Source organism: Oncorhynchus mykiss, chromosome 26 (assembly GCF_013265735.2).
Source record: "Oncorhynchus mykiss isolate Arlee chromosome 26, USDA_OmykA_1.1, whole genome shotgun sequence".
Lineage (NCBI taxonomy): Eukaryota > Metazoa > Chordata > Actinopteri > Salmoniformes > Salmonidae > Oncorhynchus > Oncorhynchus mykiss.
Window position 1 is genome coordinate 28,417,985 of NC_048590.1, and position 11,711 is coordinate 28,429,695.

General features: G+C 42.4%; 1 protein-coding gene across 8 annotated transcripts in view; it reads left to right on the forward strand.

Moving 5' to 3' along the window:
• The window catches only part of rfx7a (regulatory factor X7a), a 34,844-nt gene extending 23,133 nt beyond the window's left edge, over nucleotides 1-11,711 (forward strand). For all 8 annotated transcript variants that reach the window (XM_021586241.2, XM_021586242.2, XM_021586244.2 and 5 more), the window contains 2 exons: nucleotides 580-878; nucleotides 4,191-11,711. In XM_021586241.2, coding sequence (XP_021441916.2) covers nucleotides 580-878; nucleotides 4,191-7,451 — 3,560 coding nt within the window. In that variant the 3' untranslated portion in view covers nucleotides 7,452-11,711. The remainder of the gene's footprint in view (nucleotides 1-579; nucleotides 879-4,190) is intronic.

An 11,711-nucleotide genomic window follows, 5' to 3' on the forward strand; every position in this document is an offset into this window, starting at 1 on the left:
AGCAGGTTTTCATCAAGGATCTCTGTACTTTGCGCCGTTCGTTGTTCCCTCAATGCTAAATACTTATGTAAATAAGGTATTTCTGTTTTTTATTTTTAATACATTTCCAAAAATGTATATAAACCTGTTTTTGCTTTGCCATTTTAGGAAAAGGCTGCAACGTAACAAAATATGTGAAAAGTTAACGGCTCTGAATACTGTCAGTGTGCACTGTATGTTTTGATAGTCAAACTTCACTTGTCCTTTCACTGCCTCATGTATGGTGAACAGTGAAATGTTTCCATCTAGTGGCAGATATTTCTCATTGACCTGCTATAGTGCATTTACATACCACCTCCTGTCAGTCCCTAAAAGCCATCCCATTAGGTACAGATGTCAATTCAACGTCTATTCCACATTGGTTCAATTACATTTCATTGAAATGATGTGGAAACATCATTGATTCAACCAGTTTGTGCCCAGTGGGATAGTTATGCTTTCTTCAAAATAGAAGCTGCTCTGTCTAGGAGGACCATGACAATTTGTTAACTCAAAATATGTGTTAACCTGTTTCTGTCTTCCTCTGTCTCCTCCCTTTAGGAGTTAAAACGCCACTGCCATCCTCAGCATTCGCACCAACAGCTGAAGCCCACTCCTTCCAGTCCCAAGTGAAGACCCTGCCCTCTCCCTCCATCGATGCCAAGCAGCAGCTCCAGCGGAAGATCCAGAAGAAGCAGCAGGAGCAGATGCTGCACTCCCCCCTCCCCGGAGAGGCTCAGTCTAGGCGGGCTGACGGGGGCACGCCTGGGGTCGGCTCCATTACCTGTAGAAGCCCAGCCCTGCTCTCCCCACATCCCACCATTGGCATTATGGTAGCTGCAGTCCCCAGCCCCATCACGGTAAGCCAAGCTTGTATTCTACTTCTGTGTTTGTCTAAGCTTACTCTATATATCCCACTGTCTTTGCAGTGTTCCTGTTACTCATCTATACAAGCGATGACTTTGTGTTGCCTATATCACATGTGCAACAGAAGCTATTCATAACTGGAGTTATGAAAGTGTTGCATACTTTTACAGTTGACATTGGAAGTTTACATACACTTAGGTTGGAGTCAATAAAATTTGTTTTTCAACCACTCCACAAATTTCTTGTTAACAAACTATAGTTTTGGCAGGTCGGTTAGGACTAGAGGTCGACCGATTATGATTTTTCAACGCCGATACCGATTAATCGGCTGGTTTTTATTTGATTTATTTATCTGTAATAATGACAATTACAACAATACTGAATGAACACTTATTTTAACTTAATATAATACATCAATAAAAATCCATTTAGCCTCAAATAAATAATGAAACATGTTCAATTTGGTTTAAATAATGCAAAAAACAAAGTGTTGGAGAAGTAAAAGTGCAATATGTGCCATGTAAAAAAGCTAACGTTTGAGTTCCTTGCTCAGAACATGAGAACATATGAAAGCTGGTGGTTCCTTTTAACATGATACTTCAATATTCCAAGGTAAGAGGTTTTAGGATGTAGTTAATATAGTATTTATAGGACTATTTCTCTCTATACCATTTGTATTTCATATACCTTTGACTATTGGATGTTCTTATAGGCACTATAGTATTGCCAGTGTAACAGTATAGCTTCCGTCCCAAATCATAGACTTAATTATAACATAATAACACACAGAAATACGAGCCGTTGGTCATTAATATGGTCGAATCCGGAAACTATCATTTCGAAAACAAAACGTTTATTATTTCAGTGAAATACGGAACCGTTCGGTATTTTATCTAACGGGTGGCATCCCTAAGTCTAAATATTGCTGTTATATTGCACAACCTTCAATGTTCTGTAATAATTACGTAAAATTCTGGTAAATTAGTTCACAATGAGCCAGGCTGCCCAAACTGTTGCATATACACTGACTCTGCGTGCAATGAACGTAAGAAAAGTGACACAATTTCACCTGGTTAATATTGCCTGCTAACCTAGATTTATTTTAGCTAAATATACAGGTTTAAAAATAATACTTCTGTGTATTGATTTTAAGAAAGGCATGGGTGTTTATGGTTAGGTACAGTCGTCCAAAGAATGTGCTTTTTTCGCAAATGCGCTTTTGTTAAATCATCCCCCAGCGTTGCATCGATTATATGTAACGCAGGACACGATAGATAAACTATTAATATCATCAACCATGTGTAGTTAGTTATAACTAGTGATTATGATTGATTGTTTTTTATAAGATAAGTTTAATGCTAGCTAGCAACTTACCTTGGCTTCTACTGCATTCGCTTAACAGGCAGGCTTCTCGTGGAGTGCAATGAGAGGTAGGCGGTTAGAGTTTTGGACTAGTTAACTGTAAGGTTGCAAGTTTGGATCCCCCGAGCGGACAAGGTGAAAATCTGTCGTTCTGCCCCTGAACAAGGCAGTTAACCCACCGTTCCTAGGCCGTCATTGGAAATAAGAATGTTTTCTTAACTGACTTGCCTAGTTAAATAAAGGTATACAACTTCTTTTTTTTTTTTTTTTTTTTTTTTTTTTTATCGGCAAAATCGGCGCCCAAAAATACCAATTTCCGATTGTTATGAAAACTTGATATCGGCCCTAATTAATCGGCCATTCCGATTAATCGGTCGACCTGTAGTTAGTTGCATGACACAAGTAATTTTCCAACAATTGTTTGCAGACAGATTATTTCACTTATAATTCACTGTATCACAATTCCAGTGTGTCAGAAGTTTACATACACTAAGTTGACTGTGCCTTTAAACGGCTTGGAAAATTCCAGAAAATTATGTCATGGCTTTAGAAGCTTCTGATAGGCTAATTGACATCATTTGAGTCAATTGGAGGTGTACCTGTGGATGTATTTCAAGGCCTACCTTCAAACTCAGTGCCTCTTTGCTTGACATCATGGGAAAATCAAAAGAAAGACCTCAGAAAATAAATTGTAGACTTCCACAAGTCTGGTTCATCCTTGGAAGCAATTTCCAAATGCCTGAAGGTACCACATTCATCTGTACAAACAATAGTATGCAAGTATAAACACCATGAGACCACGCAGCCGTCATACCGCTCAGGAAGGAGACGCGTTCTGTCTCCTAGAGATGAACGTACTTTGGTGCGAAAAGTGAAAATCAATCCCAGAACAACAACAAAGGACCTTGTGAAGATGCTGGAGGAAACAAGAAAAAAATGTATCTATATCCACAGTAAAACGAGTCCTATATCGACATAACCTGAAAGGCCGCTCAGCAAGGAAGAAGCCACTGCTCCAAAACCGTCATAAAAACGCCAGACTACGGTTTGCAACTGCACATGAGGACAAAGATCGTACATTTTGGAGAAATGTCCTCTGGTCTGATGAAACAAAAATAGAACTGTTTGGGCATAATGACCTTCGTTATGTTTGGAGGTAAAAGGGGTAGTCTTGCAAGCCAAAGAACACCGTCCCAACCGTGCAGCACGGGGGTGGCAGCATCATGTTGTGGGGGTGCTTTGATGCAGGAAGGACTGGTGCACTTCACAAAATAGATGGCATCATGAGGGAGGATAATTATGTGGATATATTGAAGCAACATCTCAAGACATCAGTCAGGAAGTTAAAGCTTGGTAGCAAATGGGTCTTCCAAATGGACAATGACCCCAAGCATACTCCCAACGTTGTGGAAAAACGGCTTAAGGACAACAAAGTCAAGGTATTGGAGTGTGTATCACAAAGCCCTGACCTCAATCTTATAGAACATTTGTGGGTAGAACTGAAAAAGCATGTGGGAACATGGAGGCCTACAAACCTGACTCAGCTACCCCAGCTCTGTCAGGAGGAATGAGACAAAATTCACCCATCTTATTGTGGGAAGCTTGTAGAAGGCTACCTGAAACATTTGACCCAAGTTAAACAATTTAAAGGCAATCCTACCAAATACTAATTGAGTGTATGTAAACTTCTGACCCACTGGGAATGATGAAATAAATAAAAGCTGAAATCATTCTCTCTGCTATTATTCTGACATTTCACATTCTTAAAATAAAGTGATTATCCTAACGGACCTAAAACAGGGAATTTTTACTCAGATTAAATGTCAGGAATTGTGAAAAAACTGTTTAAATGTATTTGGCTAAGGTGAATGTAAACTTCTGACTTCAACTGTACATCTTATTAATACTTTTTTGTGTCATGTTTTTCTATGCTGTATATGCAGGTACAAAGGAGCAGGCAGCTGATGTCCCCCAGTCCTGTGGGAACATCGGAGGGCAAGATTCTGCCTGTCAACTTCCAAGTGGTGACCCAGTCAATGCAGCCTGTCAAGTGTCCCAAGACCCCTCAGAATATCCCAGCCAGCCCTGTGGGGGACCGCTCTGCCCGTCACCGCTATGCCCAGATCCTGCCTAAACCCTCAGCCACCAGCGCCATCACCCTGCGCTCTCCCCCCACCCTGCTCATCACCAACAGCCCCATCAAGACCGTGATGCAGCCCACACCCCACATCAGCTCTGTCAACGTGGTCAAGATGACCACCATATCCCTGGCTCCCAACTGCAGCACTACAACAACCTTAACAAACACCACCTTAAGGCCTGCCTCTGCTGGCATGGGCAGCACTGTAGCCCTGGAGGAGAGCAGACCCAGCCCGCGGGCCAGGAGTGGCTCTGCAGCCCCCATCCTGTCCCCCTTAGCCAGGTCAGGCCGGGCCACCACCACCCCTACCATCGACATCAAGATGATTGAGGGTGAAGCCATAAGTGAAGGCAGTCCGGCCCTGGGTGCTAGCAGGCTTACTATGGCTCAGGAAGCTGCAGGGGGCCAGAGGGCTGGAGGAGCTGTACCAAGGGCTGCCAGTGTGCCCATGCCTCACACTAAAGGCTCCCTGGGACTGGAGGCAATGGCTGGAACCAATTGCAATGGCAAGTCCTCTTTGCGCAACAACACTGTGGCAGCTACAGCTGGTAGCAATAATAACACCAATAACGAAAGTACTTTGTATTTGACGGTCTCCAATCAGAATACCAGCACCACTCTGTCACCCAATGGCGGCACTGTTGCCACATCACTCATCGCCTCCAAGAGCCCCAGGAAACGCCCAGGCGTCGGCCCCGAGTCTTATCCCACGCCTGTCAAAAGGGTCTTCGTCTCCCAGCAACCTCTTGGGGGCTCCGATGGTTACAGACATGGGATTGGTGCAGGAGTGAAGAAACTCCCCAGGACAGGAACCCCGGTCAGACCTGAAAGTGCACCAGCCATTGGTAAAGTTACTGTGAAACTGAACTCCACTGTCCCAACTCGAATCCTGTCACTCTCTGATACCCCCATCGGAACCAGAGGCTTCCAGACTGTTGTCAAGCCACAGAGCTCCGTGCAGAGTAGAGACACTCCGATCACCATGGACACTAGCAGCATCAGCAACATTAGTGCCCCGGCTGGTCATGCACGAATTCAGCACCAGCAGCACATGACAGGTAACATGCAAGCCATGCCCAACAGCTCTGCCCTACCGGAGCAGTCTGCTGTGAGTGACCTGAGGAACACCATGTGGGTTGGGGGCCAGCTGGAGGGAGGTAAGCAACAGCAGCAGCAAGCCTACGCCCAGCAGATCACAGATCACAAGCAGGCATCCACACCGGTCATGGAGCCCCTGGCCATGATGGGCCAGGCCCCAGCCTCTAGCCAGCTCTCCATGCAGACAGACATGGACTACTTCCATTTCAATGATGACGATATGACCCAGGACAGCATTGTGGAGGAGCTGGTGCAGATGGAGGAGCAGATGAAGCTCAACAGCAGTCTGCAGGCCTTCGGAGCTAACGTGACGCTGCAAGGCCAACAGTCTGTAATGCAGGGCAACATGATGTCCTCCAACCAGACAATGACCCCTTACTTCCAATCAGTACACAGCAGCACCACCCCTGTCCAAAACCCTACCCTAACTCCCACATCCACCTCTGAGATGATGGGAGGAGGCCAGGGCCTGACTAGGGAGAGCCCCTGCTCCCGCATGGCCCCCACCACCCCGGTGGACAGTGCCCTGGGGAGCAGCCGACACACCCCCATCGGCACTCCACACTCCAACTGCAGCGGCAGCGTGCCCCCCAGCCCTGTGGAGTGCAGGAACCCCTTTGCCTTCACTCCCATTAACTCCAGCACTACAGGCTACCACGACGGCAGCATTGTCTCCAGCAGCCCTGTCAAGCCCATGCAGAGGCCCATGGCTACTCACCCAGACAAGGCCAAACTGGAGTGGATGAACAATGGTTACAACAAAAGCGGGGGGAACTCCATCAACGGCATCAGTATCCTCCCCAGCTATCAGGACCTGGTCGACGACCACTTCCGAAAGCCCCATGCCTTCGCCATCCCTGGCCAGTCCTATCAGTCTCAGACGAGGCACCACGACGGACACTACGGCCGCCTGACACCCATCTCTCCGGTGCAGCAGCAGGCAGCCAGTATGGCCAACCTGAACAAGCAGGAGAGCTTCGCTGTGCCCGCCCCTCTGGACAACAAGACCACCAGTACATCTTCAGCAAGCGGGACCTTCCGCTGTCGTAGTGTGAGCCCTGCCGTGCGCCAGCGAAACCTGAGTGGCAACCAGAGTGGCAACATCCCCCGAACAGTGGTGTCCCCCTTCACCTCCCCCGTGACCCCCGAGATGATCAACATCTTCGCCAACAGCCATGGGGACGTCAGCAGCATGGCACAGAGGAGCCAGTCTGTGCCTGTTAACGTGATGATGCAGACGGAGGTGCTGCCCATGCAGGGCCAAACCAACAGCAAAAAGATCACCAACGTGCTCCTGAGCAAGATGGACGGGGACAGTGACGACGCGGTGCGGGGCCTGGGTATCAACAACCTTCCGTCCAACTACACAGCCCGCATGAACCTCACCCACATCTTAGAGACCACTCCCAGCTTCCCCAGAAGTGCCAACCATCAGACTCTGATGACTTCCAACACTCAGAATGCGTACGAGTTTCAGAAGCCTGGTTACCTCATGAAGAACTCTAGGAACGAACAGATGATTCTCTCAGCAGGTGACAGCCAAGCACAATCGGCTACTGGAGAACAGCAGCATCAGCAGAGCCAGCCTATGCTGCTGGCCCAGAACCTTCAGCAGCAGCAACAACAACAGCTGCAGCTAGATTTCAGCACCACCGTTAAAGACCTCTTAGTGGACGGCAGCCTTACTCCTGGCAATCAGCTCGTGGGACAGGTGTCAGAACTCAACCCTGTGGGGTCTGATTTTCGATTGACCTCTGATCTTTCCAGTAGCATCAATGACCTGAACAATTTGGACACAAACCTTCTGTTTGACCCCAATCAGCAGCAGGGACAATATGAAGACTCTACACTGGAGGAACTGAAGAATGATCCGCTGTTCCAGCAGATTTGCAGCGAGACTGCGAATTCCAATGGATTTGATTGGCTGGAAAGTAAAGACCAGCCCACAGTCGGGTTAATGGGTTAATATGGGCTCTGCTTTTATTTCATGAAGGTGAAATGGTTTGTTTATACCTATTGTTTTGTAAAAATCTTCTTTGTAATTATTCACATTGACATTGTATAGCACACTGCAACACTCGGGATACAATGACTTTTGTCCAGTCTAAGTGCCAGGCTGAACAGAAATGATCACACTTACAAATATGCTGGTTTTCTCTCACAGCTCATCGCTGGTGCTGACTCATCCATTTCTCCCTCTTCAGACATCATAGTTTTTCAAGAGCATTTAGATCAAGACAGTAGAATAACAAGTATTTTTACATTTTCAGAAGGACAGGATATAAAGAGAGAGATGTTTGGTAATCTTTAAGAGATCTGTAGACTATCATTTTGGATAATGTTTTTGTTCAGGAGCTGTTGACTAAAATAAGAGGTTTGGCAAATAATTGGCAACTGTTCCTCCCTCTGTAAATTGTTTTACTTCCATTGAGGTAGATCTGAAGATAGACTTCATCAGACAAATCATTTGGAATTGCTTTAGAAGCATACTGTTGTGCAAGAACGGTAAATGGGGTGTATGCTCACCTAATATGCCCCTGTACCTCTCAATGAAGAGTTGAGATACCTCGAGAGTGCATTTGCAGTAGCATGCACTGGTACTAATGTTTCTCATTGCCGTTTCAAGTCTTCTTAAGGATTGCAGGTGCAAGACAAATATACCAAAATCAATCGATGGTTAAAAAAATTCCCCCATAATCTGTAAATAAAAATGTTTCGTTGGTCTACTTAAAGAACCATGTTTTAAATATTTCCACACTGGTTGGAATAATACTGTGAAAATGATAATGCCCTTTTAGTGTAGGAGCTGTTTGAAAAGACCGCCTAAAATTTCAGCCTGTTTAGATGAGATGGAGTTTTGGCCTGCATGGTGACATCACCTGGCAGTATATGTATTTAATAGACCAATAAGAAAGAGTTCCAAACCTTCTGCCAATAACAGCTAGTTTTTAGGTTTCCCCTCCCTACTCAGTCCTAGCAAAATTCTTGCTTGAGAGTTTGTTCTTTGCTAAGAACCTATTTTTATTACTTTTTGCCCATTTCTTTCAATTAAATCACAGTAAGGTACTTCATTTTTACCCAGAAATAAATTATTTGATATTGAGATAAAAAAAAAACAGCTGTGTTCGACCTTTAACATACATTGTTTGCAATGATATTGAGGCAAACTAGTTCCATTCTCTCAGAATTTGGATTTTTACAAGTAGGAAAACGGCAGCTGTTTGAAAAAGAATCTGTGACTACAGAATATTATTCAAACTATAGATTTAAAGGTCAAGATATACTGTCTGTATACTAAACTTGTCAGAAGATGTCTGATTGTCCGTTTTGCTGAAATGTTATGCAAACTTTACAAATAAGATATTGACCACTCAAATTCCAGTGTGCATGGTACAAAAAATGTAGGCTATTAAATTGAGATTTGAATGTACTATGTCTTTTCACCTTTTCAGATTTCCCCTCATGTCCCAGTAGTTAATGCACTTTGAGTACACTGAAACTCAGAGCAGGTAGCTGAAGAACAACAGATGGTATCTGTTAATATTGTCATTTTTTAGGCTTGCTTCTCCCACATTTTGCCCTGAATGCTGACATTCTTACTGTAGTTGAGCTCCCCTGTCCTTAGTGTCGAAAGGATTGCTTTGTTTAGAATCGTATATGTTTATAAGAATTAAAACAACCATAATAAAGACCTGTAATGGGGATAGCTTGCACTTTAGTGACTGCAGAACTAAAGGAAATAGGCTTTAAGATGGAGGACAGTTAAATCTTGTATTTAAACCGTATAATGCAGAAGATGACCCTTTTCACCTCTGTCAAGCTTTTTAAGACTTGTGTAGGGCACTGGTGGGGAGTTTTATTTACGTTCTTTGACTATTTGGCGGGTATCATTTTAATTAACAGAAATATATTGATTTAAGTAAGGAAGTGGAGGAATATATGAATAGGAATTTAACCTTATGACACCCCTATACCAAAGTGTATTGACTGGAGATGACCCTGCCCTGTTTCAGTCGTGTATCTATTTGGGGGAAAATGACTATTCTGGTTCTGATTTATTTTAACACTATGCATTTTTTACTTATCAAAGCGGCTGCTACTGTCAAAGTAGGTTACTGCAGGTTTATGTAAATGTATGTAGTTTTTCCCTTTAAAAAAAAAATGTCATGTTACATACATTCAGTAAAAAATGTGATGGATATGAAGTAATTTAGATTCAATTAAAGTTAATAGTTTAGTTTAATATTATGCCATTAGATATTCAAAGTCCTTCCTATAAAAAGGCACAAAAGTGCATATTTTACCGTCATACATTGAAAGCTATTCCCCTTACATTAGTCTAGATCCAGTAGAAAATACAGTATTATGGAATACTGTAATACAGAATTACATAAACATTTGTATAAATTGTCATTTTCTTCCCCTTGAATAATGTTCTTGTTGAGTTCATTAATCCACTGCATTTTATTCTAACAGTGAAGGGACGTGTTTCACCTGGAAAAATTAGTAAAAAATTGAGTGGTAAAGTATGGGTCATCTACTACAGGTTTAAATAGCTTATAGTATAGTGAAGAACAGTGTGTGAATAAGGCATGCAAATCATAAAGGGAATAGCTAATTGGCCAGATCCTGTGGTTTTTATGAGCTTTTAATCTTCTGAGCCTTATATCCATACCAAAGAGTAACTAATTAGTGTGAGAAAAAAAAGCATTAAATAGTTGTTTTTTTTTTTAGAAGAAGAACCCACAAATAACCCAGTCATTTGCCTATTTGCCTGACATCAGTCAAATACCTTTATATGGCCATTTGGAATTGTCCTTCTTTCAGGTGGGATGGTTGAAAATAATTTGAGGAAATTGTGAAACTGGCAACTGATCTGTAGCACTGGAAAACATGCTGAAAACCACACTACTGTTCTGGTTTATAAAAACCAATGTAGCAGGACAATATTGGGGTTAATTCAGTTGACTGTTGTAAGTGTTCCTCTCATTTTGAACCCCACAGTTTGTACGTATGAAAGCTCTGACACTGTATTGATATAACTTAAACTGGTTCTGTGCACCTGCACCCTCTGAAATGCTATATTGGTGATTTTGGATCAGGAGCCAGCTAAACTGTGCTTGGCCGCTGGCGCCCTTTCTTGTACAGATAATGCTGTGTGTTTGTTTTTTTCTTAGCTTGGTGTTTTTTTGTTTGCTTCCTGAGATTTATATTGGTTGGCTTTTTACAGAAGACGTCTGCTTCGAGTGAGAAAATAGCATGGGTATTTAAAAAAAAAAAAAAAGTATTATATTACCAGGTTGCATAGCTATCTTTCTCTGACAGATTTTGTGCCAAGAACATTGCAATGGACATCGGAATGTCATGGTTAAAATTTCAACAAGCTTTGAAGGTTCATGTTATTGCACTAAACATTTAATGAACCAAGGCATTGGCACCTCTTTTAGGACAAATGCATTAATTGAAGCAACCCAAATATTTTTTTAAAGAGCTTAACTAAGTGAAAAAATAATTGAAATGTCAATCAAAAAAATATGAGAACGCTAATTGTCTTGTGTAGCAATGTACCTTAATCTCAATGAGATACTTTTTTATTTTTTACTTCATTCTCATGAGAATATGAAACTCAATTTAAAGAAACATTTAAACAGAAATATTCTCAAATAAATCATTCACCATGTTAATAAATGATATGTGTGCATGTTTGTAGAATTCTATTGTACAGAGTATTTGTAACCACTTTGCTGTAATTCAGGATTGGTCCTGTCAATCGGAACAGAAAGGTATAGCGACTCACAAGTTACTTGCATTGTTTGACGTTTACTAATTCAGATTAATATTTGTTCTGTATGTTCAGGTTTTGAATCCGTTCTGTTTTAGATGTTTTTACTTTTTTTATGTAACTCTGTGAAGATTTATTTTTTTCTCTCCAGAAACCATTGAAAATAAGCACTGATGTTTGTACTTAAATGAAGACAAACCCTGTCTGTTCTTCTTTAAGTGCACAGGGGCAGCTGAGTCCTGTACTTTTCACAGACCTGGTATAAAGTCCCTTTAACCCTTGTTGTTGTCTAGTGTACAGCAGACCGTAGAGTAATTTGATAAAGTTGCTTTAGCGTTTCAGCAAAGTTTCTTCTGTCTTTTTTTAATTGAAAGTGCTCACTGATGTTGAGATTTTTTTTAAAGGGTTTTTAAAACCAATAAACTTTTTTTTTAAGTACTTGAA